The sequence below is a fragment of the Haliaeetus leucocephalus genome, unplaced genomic scaffold (assembly GCF_000737465.1).
Source record: "Haliaeetus leucocephalus isolate CR32 unplaced genomic scaffold, Haliaeetus_leucocephalus-4.0 Scaffold339, whole genome shotgun sequence".
Taxonomy (NCBI): domain Eukaryota; kingdom Metazoa; phylum Chordata; class Aves; order Accipitriformes; family Accipitridae; genus Haliaeetus; species Haliaeetus leucocephalus.
Window position 1 is genome coordinate 15,405,663 of NW_010972775.1, and position 27,026 is coordinate 15,432,688.

At 50.5% G+C, this 27,026-nt stretch overlaps 2 protein-coding genes and 1 long non-coding RNA gene across 3 annotated transcripts in view; all 3 read left to right on the plus strand.

Annotated features, from left to right (window-relative positions):
- The window catches only part of DET1 (de-etiolated homolog 1 (Arabidopsis)), a 28,549-nt gene extending 28,088 nt beyond the window's left edge, over nucleotides 1-461 (plus strand). The window contains exon 5 of the mRNA XM_010571983.1: nucleotides 386-461. Coding sequence (XP_010570285.1) covers nucleotides 386-389 — 4 coding nt within the window. The 3' untranslated portion in view covers nucleotides 390-461. The remainder of the gene's footprint in view (nucleotides 1-385) is intronic.
- The window catches only part of MRPL46 (mitochondrial ribosomal protein L46), a 2,849-nt gene extending 301 nt beyond the window's left edge, over nucleotides 1-2,548 (plus strand). Inside the window, exons 2-4 of the mRNA XM_010571975.1 lie at nucleotides 386-581; nucleotides 1,210-1,383; nucleotides 2,102-2,548. Coding sequence (XP_010570277.1) covers nucleotides 386-581; nucleotides 1,210-1,383; nucleotides 2,102-2,352 — 621 coding nt within the window. The 3' untranslated portion in view covers nucleotides 2,353-2,548. The remainder of the gene's footprint in view (nucleotides 1-385; nucleotides 582-1,209; nucleotides 1,384-2,101) is intronic.
- Nucleotides 2,549-8,071: 5,523 nt separating this feature from the next.
- Nucleotides 8,072-14,590, plus strand: LOC104834558. Its single transcript, XR_774638.1, has 3 exons — nucleotides 8,072-8,949; nucleotides 10,448-10,614; nucleotides 11,693-14,590. It is a non-coding gene; the product is annotated as an uncharacterized LOC104834558 (long non-coding RNA).
- Nucleotides 14,591-27,026: the final 12,436 nt, after the last annotated feature.

Sequence of the window (27,026 nt, forward strand, 5' to 3'; positions counted from 1 at the left end):
CCCCCGGGGGGCGTGCCGGCCGCGCCGGGCCCCGGGTAGCGGCTGCCAGCCCCTGGGGTGGGGGGTGACAGGCTACGGAGGAGCTCATGGCCCTGCACAGCCAGTCCGGGGGCACCTTGGGTGATGTTGCTCCCCGCCATGAAGTTGATACCGAGTGCTCTGTGTGCGATTTGCTGCCTGCACCAGGTGTCGTGGGTCTTGGTAGGGCTTCTGTGATCTTCCTCAACGCTGTTGGTGTCCCTGTTAGAGGCTCCTGCCTCGAGCGGGAAAGTCCTGTTTGATCTCAGAGAAATTCCCATCGTCTTGCATTCGCTGGGGTACAATTGTGTGCCCATTCCAGCCCATAGTGCTGGCAGCTTAAGAATTCTCTGCATTGCCCTTCTAGATAGAGCTGGAGAAAAGCCACTATTCAGATCATGAAATTCGCAGGCTGGAGGAGGAGGAGCAGCTCAGGAGGAGGAAGGAAAGCATGTATGATGATGATGATGAAGCACCTGGCAAAACAGTCATCATGGCTCAAGACCTGGAGGACAAGTGGGAACAGAAGTTACTGCAGTTCAAAGCTGCTCCACGGATAACAGGTACAGGCTGAGGTTTGTGGTGGGTAAGAACACGCTGATTGTTTGCCAAACACAGCTGAGTGCAATTCAGTAGAGGGAGAGTATTTGCTGGGTCTTTCTTGTACAGCTAAGTGCAGTTTAGTGGAGGGAAGGCATTTGCTGAGTCTTTTTTTGTTTTAAAGAGAGCCTTGGCTCTGTGGCAGTGCTGTTAGTACACGATGAATTAACTGGCTGACAACGGAATTGGTGTTCCCATGCTGCAAAGATGTGTGTGTTCAACACAACCTTAGCAGAGCAAAATGGTGTAAAGGGATGTTGTTTCCAGACAAGAAAAATGTTTTGTCTTTTGGTTCCCAAGCTCTGCCTAGTGCTCTTTTTTATCTTTGCCAAGGTAGAGATCTAGGCTGCTTGCCATAAATTCCTTCTAGAAATGAAACAGACTACAGTCTAACAGTGGGTTCTAGCTGAATCGTGCATTGGCTTCCAGAGTGACTGAGAGCATTTCTGTCTAGATTTTTGTTTTGTTCTGTGTATCCATGTTTGTGTGTTATTGCTGGAAGGGTGGGAGATGCAGAGGGTTGATGAATCAAGGGGATCAGAGCAGTGCTGCCAGGAGACTTTGTTTCCAACATGTGTTGGTTTTTGGCAGATGCTGATAAAAACAACAATCGAACGTCATTGAACAGGAAGCTGGACAGTAACCTGATGCTTTTGGTGAAACAAAAACTCGGTAACCAGGAGCTGTGGCTCCTGCCTCAAGTGGAATGGCAGCCTGGAGAGACACTGCGAAGCACAGCTGAGCGAGCTATGGCTACATTTTTGGGTGTGTAGTTTGCTGTGTGCCTAGCCCTCCCTCCTGTTTGTCCTAGTGGTTTTCTTCCTGTGCCCTATCTGAGGGATATTTGCCATCTGCTGTAGTGAAATCATTTTCCATCTGCTGGGAAAAGGCATTTCATGGCAGAGGGATGGAGCTCAATGGGGTGTGCTTACTGGCAAGAGCTGTGATCCTGGGTAATCAGCTCTGTAACTGCATACTGTCACAGAGCAACTGCAGTGTGCAGAGGGCTGATGGGGCTGGCAGACTGTGAGCTGGGATCTCTCGCTGCCAGCAGCTGCAGTGCTGGGTCTGGCCCTCATGCTCTGATGCTGGAGCATCACCAGATGCCTCCTGAATGAATGGTCTAGGCTTGCTCCAGGTGTACGGCTTCTCTTTCCCTTTTGTTGCCTTGTAGCAGCTTTTGTGGCAGATGGGTGATGGCAAACCCACGTTTCTTTGCTTTTCACTGTGGTTTGGCAAGGCTTGATACCCTCTCCCTCCCTCTCTCACTCTGAGAGGACTTGCTGGACTCCAGACAAGTTGTTTTTTTCATGAGAAAAGGCTTATGATTGGCAATATTTCTGCTACGAAGAGGGAATAGTCAGTCTGAACCAGATACAAGGAGACGGTTATGCTGCCTTTTTGTTACTACAGGAGAGCAGTTACTGTTGCTCTGTGTTCTTATGCCTTGTTTTCTTTATCTTGCATTGCTGGCATCTTGCAGGAGATCACATTCAAGCCAAAATCCTGGGGAATGCACCATATGGGATTTACAAGTATAAATTCCCCAGGGCCATCAGGACTGAGGATAACGTGGGAGCCAAAGTATTCTTCTTCAAAGCCTTCCTCCAAAGCAGTGATTTCTCCCAGGCTGAGCTGAAGGAAGATTATCTGTGGGTCACAAAGGACGAGCTGGGAGATTACTTGAAGTCAGAATACCTGAAAAAAGTCAATCGATTCCTTCTGGACTTGTAAGCGTTAGGTTGTGCTCCAGCAGATGGGGAAGATGTGGGATGTGACTCCAGGGAGGAGCACAGCTGCTGCTTTGCATGGTCTGTGTGTATGAGATGTTAGCTTGGGCTCTGGAGGATAATTTGCCTTTGCCTTATTTCCCAGTTCTCTTCACCAGGCCTGTACTGAATAAATATTAAAACTTATACTCGGAAGTGAATGAGGGAGTTCTTTGCTCTTGTTGAATCCTTCTCCTCCACCTCTTCTGGAAATGGATGTTGTGATCTTTTCCTCTCCCCAGCATGCGATTCCCTGGGGCTGTGGAACCCGTGAGGTTTGCTTTCCTCACCAGACTCCTGTCATAGTCTCAAGCTCAAATGGTTTCTTCTATGCAATGGCTAATGCTTGTCTCTGGTACCTGCTCTTTAATAAGAGCAGCACTGGAGGGTTATCTGTGTGTTCAGGTGGGAACAGACCCTCCTGGACACAAGGCTGGGCCAGGTGGGTTTCTGGGGAGATGGAACCTGGGATATTCACAGCATATTAACTTCTAATCTGTGTTGGAGCTGCCTCTGGCCTAGAGTCCGTGATATGCGGTAGCTGTGGAGGACACAGATGCATGAGAAATAGGCAGCAGCTCTTTTGTTAGATGAGTGCTGCTTTCCCACTCACACTGCCATCCTCTTGAGCCTCAAGCTATAGCAGATAGACACTAAGGGAGGGTAACACTTGAGCAGCAGCTCTCTGTCTGGGCAGCAAGGCTAATTTTTCCTGAGGCGGGAAGGCTGCTCTAGCGTTGCTGCCTCCTGAGAGCAGCCTCAAAGGTGGCTCTGGGGAGTTCTCAGCTCCCATTCCCTGTGCATTAGGCCAGCACTGCTAAGCCAGCCTAGCTGTGTCTGCCTCAGGTAGCCTGACCCTGTTACTCCAATTTTTTAGCTGTATCCTGGGTTTATATGGTGCTGTCTCACCTCTCTGGCGCCAGTTCTGTTTCTTGGAGGTTTTTTTCTGGTTGTAAATGTTGCTGTTTGGTAGTCACAGTGTGGGCCCAGTGCTGGCTGGACCTTGCAGAGAATCGGCCTTCTTCAGCGGCAGGGAGAGAGGGAGGAAATAGCTGTCCTTAATCATCAGGAGAGAGTTCAGCCTCCAGAGGTGGAACTGGAGATTGCTATATGTATTTTATCAATCCTTTGGGAGCTGTTGAGCTGCAGGCCTCAAATTAAAGCTATCCTTAATCACTCCACAAGCCATTGGGGTGGGGGGGTAGCACAGCAGCCTTCTATTTTTGAACACTGGGCAGTTTGGGAGCTGCAGGCTTGCCATAAATTACCAACAAAACAAAACTTGGTTTCTTGAAGCAGGCCTGGCCTGGTGAGGAGGCTGTGTCTGCAACAGAGAGAGCACTTGCCAAGAGGAAGTAAATGCGGAGCAGAATATGTGCCTGAAAAACTGCAGATTTTTTAGCTGCTGTCTGGGGTCAATGTTGCTGAAGGGGAGACTATTGCCTTCTCCAGGACTGAAAGCTCCTGCAGAGAGGAGAGGTGAGTCCTTCCCCTCAGGCTGTACTCCACCAGCCTGGGGGCCCATGGGTGCAGTCAGCTCAGGATTAGGCTTTTCTCTGCCACTCCATTTCAGGCTGTTGCTGGCTCCACAGCACCCAGCCCCTGAGCAGAGCTTTGTGGGCACAGGCTTAGGGCATGCCCTTTGCCAAGGCCTCTGCCCCATTTCCCATGCCAAAGGCAGGCTGTGTGTTGCTGTAACAAAACTTTCAAAGCATGTAAAATGCTGTTTAATCAATGCTTATTTGTTCTCAAAACCAAGAGCACAAAAGAGAGAAAAGGCTGTACTAAAAGCTTGCTGATCTTCAAACCCAGGCAGTTCTTATTCTCTGGCTTACTCAAGCTACAAGTCTTTGGGCATTGTCTGTGCTGAGGGAGGTGTAGCTCCCTCCAGCACTGTAAAGGTTGGAATCAACAGCTGCCTCCTTTTTTTTTTTTTTTTTTTTTTTTTTTTTTTTTTTTTTTTTTCCTTGGGCTCAGGCCTTTGTTCTTAGAGGTAGCAGGTGTGTGAGAAGCTTGGTCTTTTCTGGAAGCTGAAATCATTGCTTTCTCATCACCTAAAATGCAAATTCCTGCTTGCAGCCTGCACAGGAACAGCGCCCCCCCCCCACCCCGCAGTTGATTTTATTGAAAAGCCCTCAGCCAGTTGCTGCAAACAATCCCAGATCCTGCAACATGAGTGCTTTTGCTCAGTTCTTCTGTGTAGCCTGTTCCTCCCCACTCCGGCCTTGGTGAGAGGGAAGGCAGAAGGATATCATGCAGGTTTCCTAGCAGAAAGGATGGTTTGTATCTTATTTCCTCTACTCCCAGAGGTCCTGTGGTAGATCACTGAAGCTGTTATTTTCCTTTGAGAACTCAGTGGATGCAGGCTGTCTTTCCACGCAGTGCAAACTTATACCTATACTCCTTGCAGAGTTGCAGAAGTCTGATCAGGCAGGCTGGTGGGGTATATTTTGCTGGTAACTACTGAAAGGATAGCACAAAGCCTTAAAACCCTTTGTGACAGTGCTTTTCTCTCTCCTGGAACAGAAGAAACCTGTCGAGTTGTGGCTGGGAGAGAGTTGGCACAGCCGCAGTGTGCCACCTGTGGTCCAGCACAAAGAGCAGGGGGAGCGTTTCACTTGTGTTGAGCATGAAGCACAAAACTTCCTTTGCAAACGTGATGGAGAACCGCATGTGTGTTTGCTTGGGTGCTGAGGGAGTCTGGAGCTTGTTTGCACCCAAAGCCTGGAGGGTTTTTCTCACCTTGGCAAAGGCCTCCTCACATGAGATTTCTCTATCAGAACCTGAAGCTGCAGCAAGTCCCTGGGAAGGCACTGATTTTGCTGTGGCTCTTTAGTGCAAGTCACAGTCAGATCAATTGAAGAGCTTTCCTGTGAAGTGTGCACCAGAGAGGTGTTTTGGAAAGGACCTGTGACTCTGTGCTTTGAGAGCAGCAATGTGGGGCTCATCTAAGAAGTCCAGTGTAAGATCAGTGCTGTGACTGCTGGGGCCAGCGTCTGAGCATTATCTTCCCCAACTGTGTGCATCAGGGAAGAAGCTGGAGAGCAGTTAGACTGCAGAGACTTTCTGCTCCTCAAAGCCATTTTCAGCACACGATGCTTCCATTCATGAGGGTGATACACAAAAGCCAGATCCCCCCCCCCCCCAAGGGGGAAGGAGACATCAAGATGACCTTTCTCTGGTGTGATGCAGTCCAGCAGCTGTTGTTAAAAGCCTCCAGGAGCAGAAACAAATGGAAGGATCAGTTGCAGTCTAAAACACTGGCATTTAAGCCATTGCTTAAGCCACCACGTTAGAAGAGAGAGATGAAGGTTTTCTTTGTGACAAATTGATGCTAGGACTCCCCTCCAGCAAAGGAGAGATAACAAGTCCTAATAAAACCACTTTTCAGCTTCACAGATACAGGTTTCCTTTACTGCCCCTACAAAATAATCTTGCCTAGCTGATACCACTCCCTGTCTGCAGGAGTTCTGGGGATTGGTGCTCTAAGCAGAGCCCTGCTTACATGTTTTGTGATACACTGTGAACTGTTCAGAACTGCACACTTTCTCACATAATAGGAAGCTGCTGTTTGTTGTTCCTCCTGGCTGGCTCCAAGCAACCAAAGGCTTCAATGTTTGCAAGATAAATACATGCAGAGCCGGGAGATGCCATTGGAGCCACAGGCTATACCGGTTCCTACTCTCTGAAAACCTGTAGGAGGAGAGATGCTATTGCTCCCAAATACAGCCGTGAGCTTGTCAGAGCAGGGAGAGCTGCTCGGGTGCAGGGAGCACCCTACTGCGTCCCTCCATGCACGGGCAAGGGGTGGGCTGGCTCAGGGAGGGTAGGAGTTAGGGTATCCCAGCTGGGGCAGCCAGTGGGCTCACTCCCTGTTCCTGGAAGATAAGACATCTCTAGCAGCACCAGTCACTTTGCTTTTCTTCTGTTCAAGCTTCATGCTTGTGTTGGAAGGGATCCGCCTCTTTGGAGGGAGTTTTTCTGGTAGCGCCTGGGGTTTCTGCAAGTGCTGCCCATTCCTGCTGTGCTCAGCTGTCTGCAGGGGATGCAGTGTGGAGTGGTCTGCTCACAGCAGCCTAGAGACCCAGCAGAAAATGGTGTGGAAAATCTGGTTGAGGTCACTAGTGATATAAGTGGATTAGGTCTCATCCTTTTGTTTTGAGGACACCTTTTTCCTCCCTTTTCTTGTGAAATCACCCCCGTGTTTTGGCATAACCAGTGCGTTGGAAGGACACAGAATGAGGCAGACAGAGGCAACGCTTGAGTGAATCTCTGCAAAGGTAAGAATGGATATAAAAGAACGGGGGCTACTGGGAAACTTGGGACTCGGGGTAAAATTGCTCCAGAAGCTTTGCTGATAATACCCAGTCCTTAACACCAACCCTTCAGAAACCAAAGCCAGGAATTTGTGAGGCGAGTACAAAATCCTGACAGCAGGAAGCCCCTTCAGGTAGTTCTAGCTACAGCTTTGCTGTCAAGGCTACTTTTCCCTAACAGATCTTGGGGGGGGTATAAAATCCTTTGGCAGGACTTCATAGGCAACGCTTGGAGACCCAGGGGCATTTCTCAATTCAATTATGAAGGGTTATTCAGCAACATTAAAATGAAGCTTCTTCAAAACCTAGGCAAGGCAATAAAGCCTTTATGCTGCGTATACAAGGCTTTAGGGCTCACCATCACAGCCTATTCCAGAAGCAAGACAGTGTGCTGGCAGGAGCTGGCCCTTTACCTGGCTACCGTGAGCATCCAATCTCGTAATTAACCAAGGCAAAAGTTTAGGAAAAGATGTTACAGCTAACAATTGCAGTTTAAGATGATCTCTGCTGGAGATTAAGGTGAGAGCTGATGTCAGAGGTAGATTACCTTGTGTCTAAGGGTTGCTCTCCCTCTCAAGTATCTGGGCAGAGGGAAGCTGGGGATATCAGGACATGAGGCACAGGCCAGTGCTGCTGCTGGGAGGATGGTGAGCAATGTCAGGGGTGAGTGTGTGTGCTGCTGGCCTGCTCCCACCACGTGCTGCCTGCCTGCTTTCTGCTTGCTCTCATCTATCAAAGTAATTATGCCCATTACATTTCTCCTTTCAGGTTTTACCCTCCCAAATGTTATTCCACAGCATTAAACCCATGGGGGAAGTGAATTATTGGGGAAAGTAACTAGATATAATCCAGGTTTAATGGGCACATAGAAAAAGCACACTGGGTTGGGAGGGTGGCTCAGCCAGCGTCCTGCTTCTGCCGGCAAATAGAAATTTATCTTGATGTGTGTATATATCTAGCTTCATGATCTGTGAGCTCTTAATAATTGGTTTGGTGACCTGCCGGCAGTGTTCTCTCTCTGTGGAGCTTTCCCCAGTCCCCAGTTAATATAATGGGTCACAAATCCCATTTGCTTTTGAATTCTGAGTAATCCTTTTGTTAATGTCGCCTATTGCTTTTCTGGAAGCATTGGAGGAAATCAGAGCCATGTGCTAATCAGTAAATCTGTTTCTGCGTGTTTGTAAGCTGCTGCCCTGCCCTGCCTGCCTTTTCCAGATGACCAGCACAGCCCATTTGTGTCAGACCCAACGTGCCCCTCTGCAAAATAGAAATTGTTTCCTGAGCCATGGTACTAGCAAATGGCACAGGCTACAAATGTCGGATGAGCTTGAGGAAAGCAGTGGGGTGTGATGTGGAGCAGACAGCCAAGTGATAAGGGGCTTGGTGAGGAGGGAGGGTGGGCATTCAGGGTGTCTGATTCCACCAGTGCCCTGTGTGGAGGGGCAGGTAGTTCCCTGTTTCAGGGTGTAGGATGAGTGACTGCTGGAGGTGGCACCCATGGGGACCCACTTTTCCACTCCTGCTCCACCTGCGCTCACAGCTCAGCATCCAGTCTTGTCCCCTGTGCAGAAGTAGGGCATGTGGCACAGCAGAAGGTGCCCTACCAGCAGCGTGCTAGAGGCTCCTGATCTAGCAGGGACTGAAGGCAGTGAGCAGGATGGACGTTGTCTATCCCAGACCCCTCTGGATTTCATATCCCTTAATTTTCTCTGCCTGGCAACAGGACTGTGGTGACCTGTAGCTGTCCTGCCTGCTATGTCCTGCCTTTGTGGGCAGGAAGGTATCAGAGCCTTTTCAGAGGGACAAGAAGCTGCCAGATGACCAGCCCCTAAGTGAGCACAGGTATACCCCTACTGAAGGGATGGAGAACATCAGCCTCCCAGATTGCCTGAAGGCCCTTAAAACACTCCAAATCACCTGCTGTTGGTGCTAACCCAAAGGCTATGAATGGCTTGTAGGGACCATGTTCCTGCTGCAGTGGCTGCCCATGGATGGAACTGGGTGGGAAACTCCAGTAGTGTCTCTAAGTGCCAGGATACCCGAGTCACAAAGTCAGTGTTTCTTGATTATTTTTGTTTGTTTCCTGATTTTCTGTACATTTTCAGTCTCCTGCACAGATGACAAGCCTTTTTCCCTCACACTTCCATTTGTCTCCCTATTTTTAGCCCATCTGTAGCATTCTTCACGTGATGCCTGTGTGCACCGCTTTGATCAGAGCTGCCGATGATGACGACACGACCTTGAAGGTAGCAGCGTGCAGCAAAGCAAGAGGTGTTGTGTTTAGTTAGCTTGCTGTAGCTGAGCATTGCATTTGTAACCCAGGCAGGCACACAACATCACCTCCCCTCACTCCCAGGCTGTCTTCCCTGACAGTTCCCACCAGGATTTGGGCTATTTGACTCTAAAACCTTCTCCCTGCCCTGGTCCAGAGCAAGGAGCACGGTGGGGATCTCCCCAGCGCTGGGAACCTGATGCACAAATGTTGCTGGCTCTAATTTAAGAGCTAAATTCCCCTGAGGGTGAAGGTGGATGTCACTTGCTGCCCGTGAAACAGCTCAGTGCTAGGCACTAGATGGCAGGCAGCGACTGGGAAATCCCATCCGTGGAGCTTTCCTTCCCTTTCCCCTTAAAATCACCTCCTGCTCTAGCTCTTGCAGGCTCCAGCGTGGGAGCCTGGAGTAAGGGTCACCAATTTTTAACCACTGTACCCAAGCTTGGTGCCTTGCACCTTGAAGGATCCCAGATTGGTAGAGGGTCATCTTTGCTCCAGGGAGGCCTGACAAGTAACCGGAGGCTCAAAGCAGTCTCCAGGGCAGAGAAAAGAGGCAAGGAGCAGGCAGGCAGCATCTGAGGATGGAGGGTGGGTGCTGAGGACTGCCCAGGGCACTGTGCAGGAGTTAGGGAGGGATGGGGTTGCAGAGGGGGGGGCATCCATATGGGGTAGGGATAGGGGCAAAAAATGATTGTAGGTGTTTGACACAGGCAAGGAGAAGGCAAGAAATCCCTGAGGATGAATTTCCTATGGCCTGGTTGTGCAGCAGTTGTTTTGGAGAGGGCAGTGAGTGTTTTTCTAGCAGTGTCCAGGTTTCAGCTGCATGCTGTCCCTCACCTTGCAAGATGGAGTGTGGTCGCCAGACGCTGGCTGTGGGGCTCAGTGACCAGGGAGGACCTGATCCTCTCCCCAGGGTGGCTTGGCATACCTTTGATTTACTTGGATTGGGCTTTGGGGGTTTATCCTCAAAAGTGGGCATAAAAGTGGGTTTACCTAGAAGAGGGGATGTATCTCCTTCCGCCACACCAGTGATGCAGCATGGGCTCCCATGCACTGTTAGGGGGCAGGAGTGGCAAAATCCCTCCTTTATCTTCCCTTATCGGCCAGGGTTCTGAGTTCGAGGTATCCCTAGGCCCTGCTATGTGCTGCTGCCACCCCTATGAAGCTCAGGGCAAGACAGCCCCTGTGGCGCTGGGTGCCTGGTTGTCCTCTTCCCAGGCACTAGTGCAGAGCTGCAGCCCCTGTGCTATGCTCTGGGTGTTGTAGGTCCCCTGTAAGCACCTTCCAACAAAAAGGGGATTATCTATAGCTTGTTAGAGTCCTTGCAGGGAGGGAGAATAAGGCTCTTTGCTCTGAAATGTTCTCTTCCCTGGGATTACAAGATAATGCATATGAAACGACATTAGCTCAGCCAGGTTTATGGATTATTTGAAAATCAAATTCTTTTAATCTCATCCACCATCTGGCACCAGCGTAACAGCCAGCAGCCAGCTCGCTGCCGCTTCCACCCTGACTGCGTCGGAGTGACTGGAGTATCAAAGCCGACGAGGGGACACCAGCATCCCTGGCCACCACTGTGCATCCTGGCACCACCACCCAGGCCAGTCTTGTCCTGATTTCTTCCCAAGACAGTGTGAAGGTAACGCATCTCTGATGAATTGGGTGCTGTCCTTGGTGTGCACTGGGAATGAACAGACGGGCTGGGAACATCTCAGTATTTGTGCCTGTGTGACCATGAGACTCAAACCCAGCAGCCAGAGAGGTCCCCAGGCCTCAGATAAAGGTTAAGATCTGAGCAGGGGACCTGCTAATCTCACTGATGTGATTTGCAGTGATCTCCTGGCTGGGCAGGGAGGGCGCAGGAGCTCCTTGCAGGATGCTGATGCAGAGCTTTTTCCAAGGAGGTTGTGTTTCCCCTTGAATATTAACTGGGAGCTGCCAGGGTGCATCTGGGCTCTATGATGGGGCTGGAGGTTCCTGTAGGTACCAGGGAGCCAGTGACAAATTGCACTGTTTGCGGGGGGCAACGCGAGCAGGCACACTGTCTCCAAGGAGCAGGGCAGGGTGGAAGAGCACGTCGGAGATGCAGCATGGAGCACTTGTGAAGCATCGCTGTCAGCAGCACCACAGAGGCCAGCCTGGCTCGCTCTCCCTGGCTTACAGGTCAGGGAACAGATGGGACCGATGAGCAGTCAGGGACCACCATGGGAAGGTGGAGCCACCAGAACTGGGGACATGAGTGTGCAAGGGGTGCGTGCTGGGTACTGTTGTCCCCAGTCCATGGGTGCAGTTAGCACCTCCCTGGGGAAGGGACAAGGTTGAGGGATATTCCATCCTTCTCCCAAGTGTAAGCCAACCTCCCAGCTGATTTTTCAGATGCAAAGCCAGCTGTGCTGCAGAGCTGCTTGGGTCTCATGTTTTTGGTTTCTTTGCTCAGCCTCAATAGGACCATCCATCTTCTCCTGTCTCCTCCGGAATGCTTCTGCACCTACTACCAAGGAGCGCTGTAATCTCAGTACCCATTTAACATGAATAAAAAGCCTTCTGGGACAGTAGGTCACGCTTATACAATTTAGCTCAAGTAGAGAAAAGGCCTTTATAGCTATGAATACATGAATACTTAAAATATATATATAACATTGGTTAACATCAGGACTTATGAGCATAATATATATATAGCACTGGGCTAACAGTCTGCTCCTTGACTCCCTCTACAGAAGGCTGTAGCTGTTCTGCCTGTCAGCTCCGTCCCAGCGGCTTTTTGTGGCTGGAGTCACAATTTGCACTGCTGCCCACTTTTGCTGGACTCTCGGTATGGAGAGCGACTGTTACAGGCAGAGGGAGGCTGGGGAGGGAGGCCTGCGATTGCTCCTCGGTGGGGATCGGGATGTGAGAGGTGAGGATGCAGCACCTCTGCCTGCAGGTAAGGAATCGCACACAGAGCCAGGTTGGTAGCTGATGCGCCACACAGCAATTCGCTGCCATGATTTGTGTGCCCTGAAGACAGTCGCATGCAAGAAAAAAAAGAAAAACAAACAGGAAAAATGAATAGCTTTAAAGAAAAGAAAGTGTCATTTCTGTAGGTAATTAATTACTAATTATACAGTCGCAGCATTGTCTGTATCATTAAAATTACTTGGGTTTTCAGTACATTATAGTTTTAATTAAACAAATCCTTGGATTTTTTTCTCCTCCTTTGTAACACAAATTCATTTTTTTTATTAGTGCCAAAGAATAAATTAATTGTATAATTAGTGACTGTTACTTTGTCACTCCTGGAAGGGTTATTTCCAGGTTGTATGTATGCAGTGGCTGGGGAATGGTTATGAAATGCTGTCTGATACCAAGACTCCCTGGAAGCAGCTATCTGTGGCTGGGGATGCTGGTGGAGGTGGGGATTTGGCAGCACTGGGACACAGCCGGCAAGAAGGGGGTGAAAAACTCTGCCAGGGCTGGCTGGAGGAGGCTGTGAAACACTGGCGGGTGTTTCTTGCATGCCTGTGAGTAAATGAGTTTCATTTTGATGCAGAAATGCCCTCTGGAAGGCATCCTCAGGTCCTCCAGAAAGGAAGCTGTAGTGAAGCTGTGCCTGCTTCCATGTGCTCCCCCTGGTACAGGTGAGGGAGAAACCCCAGGGTGGGGTTTTCAAGCATGCACCATCACAGTCATCATTACAGGGGGCTGAGGGCTGGCAGGGATGGCCTGTCTCCCCCCTGCCCCACAATGTGTAGGGTACACAGCAGATTCAAGGCAGGAAGAGGGGAATTTAGTATGCAGCTAGTGATAGGGTCTTAATAGACCTGCACTTATTATTTGGAAAAGAAAGAATCAGGATTACAGGCTTATGAGGGATTAGCAAGCATGAATGCGTATTTCTGCATATACTGCTCCTTTTATAAACCCATTGTGCCATTAGGCTGATACAGAGTTATACCATTACTAGCATGACATCAGTGTTATCAGATAGTCTTGATTGTAAGATCCAGCAGCTGTTCTAAGAAAAACAGTGCTTTCCCGCTGGCCTGCTGATCCTCTCCTGTTTGTAGCTTGTGGTTTGGCTGTGAAACCACTTTGATTTTCAGGCAGCATCAACATCACCAGTAGGACAGACAACCTGTGAGCATTGGCCCACTTCCTGGAGGATTGTGATCACCTGTTGAAGTGACCAAATTGAGGCTTTAAATGTTTCAGCTGCCCTCTCCTGGGGGTTTTAAAGCAGAAGGAGAAGGATGCATGAGGATCCTCAGGTGTCTGTGCACTCAGTTTTAGTGGTGCAGAGAGATCTTGGATTGCTCAGAAGAGCTCAGGTCACTTGTGGATGTATGTGCAGGGGTCTTTCAGTGTGGCTGAAACTCTGCATTTCTGGTCTTAGCTAAAGTACAACAAGATTCTCATAAAGGTGGTATGTCTGTTGGCTTCAAGTACTGCATGCCCTCAAGGGCAGTAGCTGTGAGGTCTCAGCTCTTGGAGCCCTGGAGGTGTGCGAGCTACCTGGATGTGTTAAGAAATCCGTGCAAACATAGGCGGCTTCAAGAGCCTGCCTGTGTTTCATAGTCTGCAAGTCTTGACCCCATGTGGCTGGCCACATGGCCAACATGGGTAACCTAAGCAAATCAAAGCCCTTGGCTGTAGGCTTCACTAGAGATGGTCTTTTTAAGTAGAGATGTGCTGAGCAGGAAACTGGGATGGAGAAGCAGGGAATTGAGTGGTTATGAAACGTTAGAGCCTCTATGTGTGTGACTGCAAATTTTGATTTTTCACTAAATATTTTCCCCTTTAATTTAAACCACTGTTTTTTTTCCAGGGAATTGTAATAAAAAGAGCCCATGTGTTTCTAACTAAATGGCAGCCTGTGCTTAGTAAAAATCAAGGGTCAAGTTTGGATGGAATCCCTGTGTTGATGTTTCTGTAAATCAAATAACAATCAAGCTAAGGCAACTTGTTCCTGGAGCTGCTCAGAGCTGTTTGCTGCCAGAGCCAAAGGGATTGAGAGCCCCTGGAGCATCCAGGTCTGCAGGTAGCTCTGCATGACACCAGGAGATCCCTGTGCTGCTCAGACCTGCTTCATTTCCTTGCTCTCTGTCAGTCAACCATCACTGTACAGGACAGTGTCCCAGGAATGATCCGAGCCCTGGGGGCAGCCAGCTCCATCTATGGGCTCCCCTTAGCACTGTTGTTCTCACACCTCCTGCCTCTCCATTTTCCTCTGGGGGTAATTTCAGCAAGGAAATTTGGCTTTTCCTGCCTCTGTAGTCCACAAAGTCTAGATGCATCCACCTAGGCACATCCCACCTCCACGTTGGGATGGAAAGCATCCCTCTATGGCAGGCAGAGTGGGCAACATGCTGCTGCCAGGTGTACTGGTCCCTTGGGCAGCCACTTCCATTTTGCCTCTTCTTGCTGCAGGTTCCCTCCCCTCCTATTCACTGATCTCCTGCAACACCACTTGCATTGCTGACACTGGGCACTTTGGAATTAGACTGGGACCATTTCCCTATTTATCCTGTCAAGGTCCTGGTGCTTTTAGTGCTTAGATCACTTTTGAGTGTGAGATTCCAAAATCGCTTGGCATATTTGAAAAATGGTGTCTATTTTTTTCTCTCCATTGGAGTGTGTATCTGTGGGGTTTTTATTTTTTTTCTGGTGCATGTTTAAAATTTCTTTTGGCCATAATTTCTTTGTGTGTGATCTAAGTGTTCTGACAAACTTGACCCTATGCTGCAAAGCAGTTCTGCATGGATGAACCAGGTAGGTCAAGCAATCTTCCTCTCTGGTTCCTTCCCCTGAAGTTAAAAATGACCCTGCCACCACAAACCTAGTGCGTAGAACCCAGTGCACTCAAGAGACCCTACAAAAGCAAACCAGTGTGTGCACAGCCCGCTACTGATGAGTGCTGACATGGTTTCAAATGTATTGATGCTCCTGCTGATGTGTCCTTTCTGAGGGCATCAGCATCAGCAGTCCTTTTAGCTGTGAAACGAGGAGGATGACTCATGAACCATACAGACGCAAGCAGTGTCAGTACCTTGATGGTCCATCAGGTTTCTAACCTGCGTCAGCAAAATCAGGGGTGAAGAAGGAAACGAGAATGACAACCCAACCTGGATTTTAGGGGGAGAGGGTAAGTGATATAAAAAATAAAACTCCCTCTGAGACTGTCCCCCTGCTCCTTACCAGACACATGCTGCAGGGAGACCCAGCTCTGCTGACCTTCAGGCATGGACTGTTTCCTGTCATTTATAGATAGTAGAAACATGGACTTTTGACATGCTTTCTGACGGACTCTAACTTTTTCGTCTGCTGATAGCCTGAGAGCTTCTTCTCTGCCTCCCTCTGCAGAGGCTTTTGGAGGACTGATTCTTGTGAGCAGGCACCTCTGCCCTCCTGAGTTTGCTATGAATATTGTGTCTGCTGGTGCAAGAAACCCTCCTTAGGTCAAAGCTACAAGCAGGCCAGAAGTGCTTAACAGTCCTGAAGCCAAGAAAGCAGGTGAGAAGCTGGTAAAAGCAAACTTAAGATGCTGTGAACCCAGTTGTGATAATTAATGGCTCTTTTTATCTGAAGATGCTTAGAAACTGACATTTTCTGAAGAAATGAGAATGAGGTCTTTGTAATAAACTAGGAAGAGGTTTTGGTTTTTTTTTTTAAAAAAGATGTTTCAGCCAATACAAGCAATTACACATTCCTAGCCTGCTTGCCATCTGTAACAGAAGAAAAACCCCTGAGAGACAAGTAGCTTAATTTGGGTCAAGGGACAACCAGGCTGGACCATCACCTGCAGCTCAGGTGTAGCCTTCATGGAGTGCTGAATGGGGGTGATGAACCAGCCCTGTTCCCACCGCAGGGTGCTGCCCCATGTGTACCTTGACAGCTCTCTGAGCCTCTCACCTCTGCAGGGACAGGAGACATTGAGATGCCAATAGACAATCTCAGCTGCCACCTCTGCCAGCAGCCTGGTGTGCACCTCTGCTCAGCCTGGCAGCAGCTCCCTCGTGGTCAAGTGGAGCAGTCAGCATCGACAGCCTCAGCACCCACCTACGTACCTGCATCCTTCCAGCCTCCCCCCCCTCCCTCCATCACCACCCAAAGTGGTGGAAGCAGCCTGGAAAGCTGGTGGGACATATCTCCCCCAGATGCTCCAAGTTCAACAGTGCTAGCCCAAGAGCAAATCTGATATTGCAAGCGAGACCTCTCCCAGCAGGCAAGCGAGTAATGAACTGGAGCTGGGCTGTAATGATTTAAAAAAAAAAAAAGTTTTTTAAGGCTGGCTGTCAATGCCCCAGCTAGATCTTAAAAAAGGGTTTCATTGTTCTTAGAGCAGAAATACAAGAGAGCACTCTGCATCTATTTACAATGCAGAAGGGTCAAAAATGGCTCTTCTTCCTCCTGGGTCCTTGCAGCTTCTCTAGCAGAATGAAAGGACACATGCAGAGCTTCAGCACCAGGGTGAAGAAGAGAGGGAACAGAAGAGAAGAGCCCTCTGTTTCAACCCACCTGCTTTGTGATGGTGACTTGCCCCGAAGAGTCTCAGGAAAATCCTGTGTAAATGGAACATAAATGTTTTATGAATTCAGCCCTGGTGGAGTAAATTAAAGGGTCATTAATGGCCTCATTAAAGAGCTTTGCACTTTGTTCTGAATTATGAAAGCTATCATGCAATGTTAAACTAAATGGAGTTTTCGGTGAGATTTTAAAACTCTTTAACTAGTTAGCTCTCCCCCTCTGTCTCTATTCTTTTCTTCCCCCCCCTTATTTTTTGTCTCTGAGAAATGTCCTTCGAGGGAGCCGCCTGTAGTGCTACAAACTAGATTTCAATTATAAATCTTCTTATGCTCCACTAATTGCCCAGAATTTTTCTTGAGAGCTGCCTGAGGTTAACGCTGATGAAGAAAGAGCCCTTTTGTCTTTTCCTGAAATGGCGCCTCCCTCCCCCATCTCTGATGAGATGTCAAGCAGGGAATTACCTATAATGACACCCAAACGGGATGCGGAGAGCTGCCATGTGGGAAGAAAGACAAGTTTGCTGTGGCTTTGCCTTGGCTTGTTGTGGAGAAGTCTTTGGCTCCTCTGGCATCTCCTGGTGTGGCTCTTGGTGGACCCCAGCAGCCTTCCCTGGCTCCGGCTCCATCAGCAGCCCAGCACTGACCCTTCCCCTTGCTGGGAAATCAGCTGGTGCTCAGTGGGGTCCAGGAGGCATATCGGGGAAGCCCAGCCTGGACACTGTGGGCTTGATGGATCCATGCGTTAAATTGAGTGGTGCTGTACGATATGGTCCAGAGCCATCAACAGGGCTGCATGACGGTACCTGATGGGGAAGAGGAGTGGAGAAAGGGGTGATGAACTGCTGGGGCAGTCTGTGTGCCTGTATGTGTGTGTGCAGCTTCTTCCATCAGCCCTTTGCACTTTAACAGGCTGAAACAGCCTGTGCCAAAGGCTAGATCAGGTCTCTGTCTTTCTCCTCTGCCTTGCTCATCTCCTCCTAAGAACTCAACAAGGTCCTGCAGAAACCAGGGTTGTAAGGACATTTCTGAGAGCTATGACTGCCGCTGAGCATCTTGGCTGCCATCACAGGGTCCTCATCCCCTGCCCTGGTCTTGGGGATGAGGAGTGCTGAAGCCTCTTCTGCAGCGTGGCAGTGACCCCTCGTAAAGAGCCATCTATGCCATTTTAAATGTTGCTATGGATCAACACGAATTGCCAGGTTGTTTTGGATCAGGCAGGAGCTTGCTGAGACAGTGCATGCCCTGGCCCATTGCTCACTGGCCAGGCTGTCCAAAGGGTGTTGAGGGACCAGGTCCTGCTGCTACAGCAGGGACAGGGGTGCAGGAGATATGGACAGTGGGAGGTATGGGCAGTTTCCCCAGATGTACAAGCCCAGTGCACTTGGAGATAAAGACTTTGAAATCCATATCCAGGAGTCAACATCTTCATTGCCACTGGGTTTGAGTGTATGGGAATAAAGAGCTGTCCCCTGGTCACCTCCCTGCCTTTCCCAAGTGCTGGGGGGATACTGGGAGCCCCACACCTCAGTACAGAGAAAGGAAGACCCCTGTGTCTGGGGCCAGCAGCATCTTGCTTGAGATCCAGCTGCCTTGCTAAATAATTTGCCAAAATTGTTCGGCAAAACAGAAAACGTTGGTTGGCCCCACATTTTCCGCTGGGACACAATCACTTCACCGCCAAGAGAAGCTTCTCAGGCCTGGCCTGGAAATCCTTGCTGAGGCTGGAGGCAGAGCTGGGTCCCCCCGTGTGGGACATGGCCAGTCATGGTGGGGACACCCTCCCTCCCCAGCCTACCTCTAAGGCTCATTGCTTTGACTTATTTACTTAGCTTGCCCTCTGCAAGTTCTTCACACAGCTACACAACAAATCAAACCCTTTATTAACTAATTAAGCTATTTCTCCAACCAGGCAGGAAAGAGAGGAGAGGTTGTTATTATTTCTATTTTTAAATACCTGTGAGAGGCACACGTGCTTGAATGGAGGCTCAGCCCAGCTGAGACACAAGTGGTGGACAGGGCCAGCGCAGAGGCCCTGCTGCAGCCCAGCAGCTGTAGCAACAAAATCCCTAAGGGGCTGAAACGTGCTGTTTTAGCTGGTTAATTTTCCGCATCTGGGATGGATTTTGGGCACGGTGCCCGGAAGATGCCAGCCTCTGGGCGATACAGGCTGTGATGAGGGACAGCGCGGGGGTATCCCCAGGGAGAGATGCTGAGGTCCCCTCCCGGCACAGTGTGCAACTCCAGCAGGGAGGACGCAGGAGCCCAGGGGACCCCACCGCCTCCTACAGCGAGTGCAAACTGAGCAGCGGGTTTTAACCCCTACGCATGCATCTCTGAAGGCTCAGGCCCTGCAGACAGTGAGCTGGAGTCCCATGCATACCCCTTGGACTCGGTGAAGCCGGATTTCCCCAATGCCAAGCTCCCCAGGGCCCCCACCATCCTCATTGTCTTCAGGGACCACCCCACACTTTTTGGGGGGGGCCTCCTCAGACATCAAGAGTCACCCCACAGCAGCCATCAGTGGGACTGGTCCAGCCCTGGGACACCCCACAGTGGTTCTCCTGTCCATCAGCCTCCCCGATAGGAACCGCAGCCAAGGGCTTTACCGCCGCACGGAGCTTTGGCAGCAGATTCACGTTATTGAGGCTTGCCGGATGCTCTTTAGGAGCATCCTGGCCAGCTCCTGGCAGCCTTTGCCACAGTGCTTCCTTGCCGAGAGAATCCGTCTGCCTCACGGCTCCGTTCCTCCGAGGTGGGAACGCTGCGGCTGCTTCTGCTGCGCATCGTGCGGGAAAGGATGGGGATTTTGCAAGAGCTCTGCTCAGAAATGCTGCCGCTTTCTGGCAAGCTCTGGCCTCCTTCCCTGCACCGGGGTGTGTAGTAGTGGGACAGGGAGATACCCAGGAGCTGGAGTCAGATGGTTTCTCCAGGTGAAGCTACGGATGTGAGGGCTTTTTGGGTCTGGCAAGGGGGTCAGGAGCCACAGCTGCTCCATATCCAGCTTGATGTGGGCTTTTTCACTGGGATGTTTGCCCTGAGGGGCTGGGAGTAGGCACTGGGCACGTCCTGGGAGAGCTGGGCAGGTTATAAATAAACGATGGGGGGAGGCAGCTGGGTTGGAAGGGGGTTTGAGTTTGTGCCTGTTCTGCTTTTCTCCTCTTTATAGAGCTGTGTAGCTCTTGCTTTCTTTTCTCTTGGGGCTTTTGCCTTTTTTTATTTAAATGACCCCTTACAGGAGGTGCTCCAGGGGTGTGGAGGGGCTGACCTGCTCTGTGGTTGGTGTGGAGGTTTCCTTGCTGGAAGCTGCTCTCCAGCCTACCCCATCCATACCAGACAGCCCTTTGCAAACTTTTCTTTAACGCTGCTTGCTGCTGAGGGGGCTCTCCCACCACCTCTAACCTCAGGAGAGGGGCTGGTGCTCTGGTAAGGAATGGAGACCACTGCACAGGGTGATTTAGAAAAGCTGACATGCAGCAACAGTAGTGCTATAAACTATGTTTATGCTGATACAATTAGCAGAGCCATCGCTGTGCAGTGCCGGAGCCCTGGAGCTGGGGTGAGCATTGGAAAGGGCAAAGCCCTGCAGCTGCCAAACCCTGCTGCGAGGGAACTGCGGGCAGCGAGTGCCTGGCAGTTTGCAGCCCGGGGCTGCAGCGGGGAGGTAGAGCTGCTGGGGCAGGTGGGAGGATGATGCCATGGGCTCTATTTGATGCCTTTTCTTGCCCGCTGTTGTCTGCGGACATGGCCTCTGCTTGGCCCTGACTCCCAGCGCCTGCTGGGCAGGGCTGTGGGCACAGACCCAGCTGTGGCCCAGTGCCACCATCCCCAGGGGCACATGGGGTGGCCAGGGCTCGGGGCTGTGTCATTTAGGATGGACCCGGTGGAGGGTTTGGGGTTGGTGCTGCGGTGCAAGCGCCTGCAGAGTGTGCTGTGGCTTCAGGGATGCCGCAAGAACCCGCAGCCCCTGTCAAGTGCCGGGGACAGGAGAATTTTATGGGTTTTCCATGAAAACTCTCCACAGGTGCCATGGAGGAGGGATGCTGGGGAGCCAGAGCTGGGCTATTCTGCCTGCGGCATGCCCGGGGATTTGCGGGGCTCGGTTTGCCCCCAGGTGGTCTGGGGGCACTGGAGGAAGCCCAGGAGTGCCAGACCCTGGATGAAGCAGCAATACTGGGATGGGGAGCGTAGAAATGCCAGAGCTGGTGGGCAGATCCAGGGGTTAATGCCGCACATGCTGCTCTTCTCCCCAGCCACGGTCCCTGCGGGGCCAGTGGTGGTGCAGCATGGCCCCCCTGCGAGCAGGAAGGTGGGAAGGATGCGGCTGGGATGCAGAGACCATCACGTACTGCTCCTGGTCTGCACAAATGGAAGATGGAAGGGCGAAGGGAGCTTGACAGCTCCTTGGGCGGGGAGATTGCTGCAGGCTCAGCTGAAGAGCCCCATAAATGCTTTACACAGTTTCCAGCAAAATGACTGATGGGGACTGAGGGAGGGGGAAGGATATGGGTGGGGAGCTGATTTAGAAAATGATTTCACCGTTGGTTAAATTTCCTTCGCACTAAAGCATTGCAGAATTTGGGGAAAGAAGCACAAGTCTGCTACAAAAAAAATAAAATAATAATTAAAAAAAATCCCACATCCAGCTGTGGCCAGACAGCAAGGGGAAGGATCTTGCAAAGTCATCAGTGATGCAAAGCCACACCAGGAAAACACAGGACAGGGCACGGCAAATCCCACCTTGCGCACACGCCTGAAAGAGAAATCTCTTTCCCCTGTCTAATCCATTACCACATGCTTATTCCTATAACAAATAACTGAGTCAGCGGGAGAAAACCAAATTCAATTTATATCTCAATCCAAGCAAATATGAAAAGGCTGCCAAATCTGACAATAAAACTGCAGTGATCTCAGATGTTTCCCTCCTATATATTAAGAGAAAAGGGAGTGGAGGAGCTTTTGGCCATGTGATTGTAGGTGGGGATGCGGGGGGATTAGCGGGATGCCTCAGAGCTGTGTCCTCAGGTGGTGAGCAAAGCTTTTGCTGTTACCCTGGGGACAGCAAGGGGACAGGGAGGAGGGTGACATTCCTGTCACCTTTCTGAAATTATCTGAATAATCTCTGGTGGAAAAAAGTGGAGGCTTCCTGTATTGGGCTGTTCTTTCTGTGTCACTGTGGGATTCTCAGAGGTGCCCCCCCTCTGCTTCGCAAACATTACCACTGGCTCTGGCAGCCTGTGGGCACAAGGATTTTTCTTCAAAGTTTGTCAAGTTTGCCAGACTTTTAATGAAAGTGGAGCCATGCAGCAGAGCACCCTGTGCCAGGAGATGTTCTTTCCCGGCCAGGCTGGCAGGCAGCATGTTGCTCTACGTGCCCTGGGGGTCCGTTTCTGCACTGCCTGGTGTGTGATAAATGGGTGCAGCCAGCTAAAAAGTTGCTCTCTCCCCTACCCCGCAGAGATAGTGCATCATCTGTCCTCCAGCCAGAAATGCCCCAAGTGACTGGGATTTCTCTCACAGTGAGGCAAACCTCTCTGCAAGTCCCTTTATTCCCATCTGAGCTGCCTCATCGGTGGGGTGTTGAGCTCAGCTAGCCCCAGTATGGCTGGGGGCTGGTTTAGCTCCCTGCTGTGCCCAGCCTGGCTGCAGGCGTGCAATGGCACCGAGGGCATTTTGCTGTGCATTGGCAGCAAAGGTGTTTTGCTGTGCAATGGCAGCAAAAGTGTTTTGCTGTTGAATGGCACTGAGGGTGTTTTGCTGTGCGGTGGCACTGAAGGGATGTCCATAAAGCCAGTGGCAGGGCTGGGGTTCACACTTGCTGCTCCTTGCTAAACCCAGGTGACATCCCCACACTGAGCCACGCACCCGTGCCCTAAGTTCGCGCTTAGGTGGTGTCAGGCTTCCAGCAATGGCAGTGGGAACAGATGGGCAAGAGAGATTAAACAAAGAGTCAAAATAGACAGTTTGATGAACTATTTTCCTAGAAGAAGGCATTTAGCAAGCTCAGCTGAGCTATAAATATCCCATAATGTTCCTCTAATGTGAGGAGAGTTAGGGAATGGGAAGGGGGGGATTTTCTTCATGTAAACAAATGCAGAGAAAATAGTGATGGGAGGAACAAAAGGCACTGATGAATTCAGGTCAAACACCCTGGTTTGGCTCAAAGGTGCAGCTTTTCTTGGGGACTGTGTGACCATGTCCAGGCAGTTCATCTGAAACCCAAGCTTGGGACTTTTTGTTCCCAAGTGTTGGGAGTTTGGGGTTTGTGGTTGATCTTCCTTTATTTTAAAAGCTTAAAAAACCAAGTTAAGTAATACGAGAATAAAAGGAAACATTTCATGTTGAACTGGAATATTGTTTTTTGGTTTTCAGCCTGAAAAGTTCCCACTTTACAGAGCATCGCACATGAATAAGGGCTGGATTTGGCTTGTGGAGGACAGGCAGAGGATGGATGATGGGGAGTCCATGCAGGGAGCAAGTGGGGACACAGATGCCTGGGACAAGCTCTCTGTTAGACCTGTACTTTGCTCAGGAAAAGCTTAAGTGTTCCCCATGCTAATTTGCTTTTTACCCACTCAAACCGCAGAACAGCAAAAGGGAGGGGAACAAAACGCTGTTCCTGGGCTACATTAGGAACAGTTTGGTCTCATTAAAATCTGCTTTCACCTGCTACTAATTTTCCTCTGGTTATGAAGGCCTGGAATGGTTGGTTTGTTTGTTTGTTTGAATGAAGAAGGGAAAAAGAGCTGTTAGACATTGTTCATGGTGAAGCAATGACAGCACGCGCTGGCGGGGGCACACTGGGTAATGAGCCAGCCGTGGGGACAGGGAGAAAATTGCAGTGGTGAAATCCTTCCTGGGCTTTCACAGCAGCCTAAGAAGGGTGGGAGAGATGGCGAGGTGGGACCTGACTTGCCTGCCTTGCTTGGTGCAGGCAGCAGTGTGGGCAGCGGCTGCTCCTTGGGGCATGTAGGAGATGGTGGGGGTTGACTCCAGCCCCATGGGTGGTTTGCACGGGGGATGGTGCACTGCTGGAGAGTCTGGAATAGGACCTGCTTGCTTCCACTGCCCTGCCTCGCCCCTGGCTCTCCTTAGCAGGCATTAGTGGCTCAGGGCTGGGGACATCCCTCTGTCCCAGGAAGGGGACGTTTGCGGTCCCAGAGCAGCAGTGCAGGGTCAAAACGCTGCTCCCATCTCTGCAGCTGGCAAAGGGTCCCGCTGGCAACGCACCCCAGGCAAAAGGGGCCCCTCATGAGGTGTTTGGGCTGTTGTTTTGGGGAGCTGTGATGGGGAAATGGGAAACAGCAAGTGCGTGGGGAAATGACCTCAAATTCTGGGGCCGAGGGGTGGGAATGCGTGATGGCAAGTCTTCGTCCTCCCTGTGGGCTCACGCACCCCACTGTCTCTGCTGCCAGCCGTGCCAGCCCCTGACCAGGCCAGGGATCACAGCACGCGAGAGCTGTCTCTTATTATTGTGACAAGTAATTAGGGTGATGTGAGATTCTAAAAAATTACTTTATTAGGCAAAGGCAGCCTGGAACAAACAGGCTTTTTAAACAACTCCAGATTGTGCATGAAGACGGCTGCTCTCCCTCCTGCTCTCCCAGCGCACCTCGCCCTGCTCATCCAGAGCAGAAGAAGAACTGGAACCCGGAGAGACTTTTTCCTGCTTTGCCTTAACATCCTACCAGGTGGTGAGATCCCCCCAAAATAGGAACTTCAAACCGCAGCAACCACCGGGGTGGGTTCAGCTTCTGCTGCCCCCCATACCCCTTTGTTGGATGCCATCCCTTCCCTAGAAGCTCCCCAAAACCTCCCCTTGGGGCGAATGGAGCGTTGCTGTGGCACAGGCATGGCTGCCAAAGCACCTGCTTGTACCTGCTGCTAGCATTGGCCAGCAACAGTCTGAGGATGGGACAAGCGTTAATAAATCCGCAGTGCCGGTGCTGCTTTAGTGTTCCTCTAATTGGAGCCATAAAGTTAAACTCAGCCACTTAGGGTTCTGCTGGGAGTCGGGGCTTCTATTTGCAGGTTCCCCTGCACCACTAAAGGGCACCGTGCTGGCTAATAGGTGTTAAATTGGAGCATCATTTTTTAATAAGCCTCTTAATGGCATTTTGCGGATCCTTGGCAGCTTTGGGATGATGCCTGCATTAGGATACCCATGCACGGGGAAGGCGGTGCCGGGAACTGGAGGATTGGAGAAGCAGGGGTGATGTGGAAAGCATGGGGGGCACCTGGGTCCTGCTGTGCTGCATAGATTCAGGTCACTGCAGAAAATCAAGAAGGTGGCTTGGTCTGAAAGCCGGGACACAGGCACAGGGGCAGGCCAGGAGATAGCACTGCTCACAGCCAGTGGCATCACACAGTGTGGTGTGTTTGGTCCTACAGCACCTGTTTTCAGGGTGACTGGGTAGTTACTGCCGGGGGAGCAGCATCACCCGGAGCTGGACAAAGCAACGGTGCTCCCCTGTGCGCTTTGTCCCTTTGGTCAATGGCAAAGCCACCAGCACTGTTTCCCTCATTGCTGTCACAGCACCTCCCCCCCCGCCCCAGTTTCTCACTTACTGAGAAAGTTTCATAACGTTGAAAAAACCCCCAAGCTCCTCCTTCACCCCACCCCAAGTCAAAGGGGTTTCTCTCCTCCCACTGCTCTGCATGGTTGCCCACGTGGATGCGATCGTGAACTGTCCTGCAAAATATAGGCAGCGAAGCCATCCAGGCTGCTTTCACTTGGGTAATGCTTAGAGAAAGGACTAAGCTCCCAAGAAACAAGCATGCTATTTTTATCTAATTCCTCTGCTTTAATAACTGAGTTGGAGGGCTTTCATTATTCGTAATTCAGACGAGGGTGTTTTGAAAAGTCCCTGGTGGGTTTTGTCTTCTGCCTCTGGCTCTGCTCGTGCCTGGGTCTCCTGCTGCCAGGTGGGACCACAAGGAAGCCGTTTGCTGAGCCCATGATCACATCTGAACAGCTCCACACTGCCCAAGAGCTTGATATATAACCCCACACTTGATCTCTGGGCATGCTGAAGTTTAACTAAGAAACACTCACCAACAGAAAGTACTTTGTCAAACTCGGCTCCCCACAGCATCATCCACCTCAGGCAGGACGGGATGGACTCGCTATGCTCCAGGAAGGGAGATCAGGTGGGATGTCACCTCCAGACCAGGCAAATTTGAGGCCAAAGCAGTGGAAGGGAATGAATGCAATTTTTGTCAGCTCCATCCGTGCCGGCAAATGCAGATCATGAATTACACACCCGCCAGATGACAGGCTGACATTTTAGCTCCAAACATTCTCCTATAATTAGAGAATCTAATGCAATACAGGGAATGGCTCCATTTTACACACACATTATCGTAATGCCTTTAAATAAGATAATTGATTATGCCTCTGCATAAGAAAGTAAAATATTCGGTGTAATTAAAACCGACATTCAGATTTTGGCATGCTGACAGGTGAGGCCATGTGTCATTTTATAAATCCTTAAAGTGATATTCACACCCACATCTGAGTTCCCAAAGTTTGGGGAGAAGAAAAAGAGAAACCCTTGTCACTGAGTTGCTTTTTATCCTGAGTTCAAATGTGTTTTGTTGAGGGATTTCTCTTTTTTTCTGCTCTCATTTATCTTCATTTCAGCCTCATATCATCAGCTGACAAAAAACCCTGCAGTCATGCTGCTGTGAGCAGGGGTATTGGTAGATCCCATTTGATAAGCAGGATTTGGCCAGGTTTCTGCTTGCAACAGACCCCTCCGAGGCATTTGTACACAGCACTGCTGAATTGGCAGGCAGCATCTTCCAGCCCGCGTCTACCCCGATGCCGAAATTGCTGCCGGATATTTATGGGCTCTCCTGGAACAGAGATGTTCATGTAGAAGCCGGGAAAATGCTTTGTGGTGCAGCAGCTGCCAAAAGCCTTGAGATCCTTCCGGAGGAGATCTGACCGGGAAATATGTCCCTGGTGCAATGGATGGATGTTGGGGGGCAGCTGAGGGTGGAACATGCCAGGGGGACAGGTTGTGGTGAGCCTGGAGGCATGAGGACCTGCGCTGGAGGACTCTGGAGACATGAGGCTGGGCTGGCAGGTGCTCTGTCCTTGCCACCTGGGCTGAGGTGCTCTTCTAACTCCTTTATGAGTGTTTTTATGCCAAAGACTGAGGAGAACTTGTTGCTTCTCCCATCCATTTTTATGGCTGGAGATGTCTGTGAGGACTGTGTTTCTGATCCAAACAGCAGGTGCCAAAAACTGCTCAGGACCCACCACAAAACCTCCTGGTTGGGGCTCCATCCTGCTGCTAATGGACAAGGTTTATGTGACAAATCACCACCGCTGCTAGGCAGTGAAACCTGCTGCTGGTGGTCACAGGGTCGATGATGAGGCTTGAGGTCTGGGGGCTTTTGAGGGGATTCTTTAGGTCTTGAGAAATCCTCAAAGTCAGTGCTGATGCTGACCTGCTGTCTTGACATTTGCTGACAGTTGCGCCTTGAAACTGCAAGCAGAGGCTTAAACACCTTCAGCATCCCTAAATCTGTCCTTGTTGTCCCA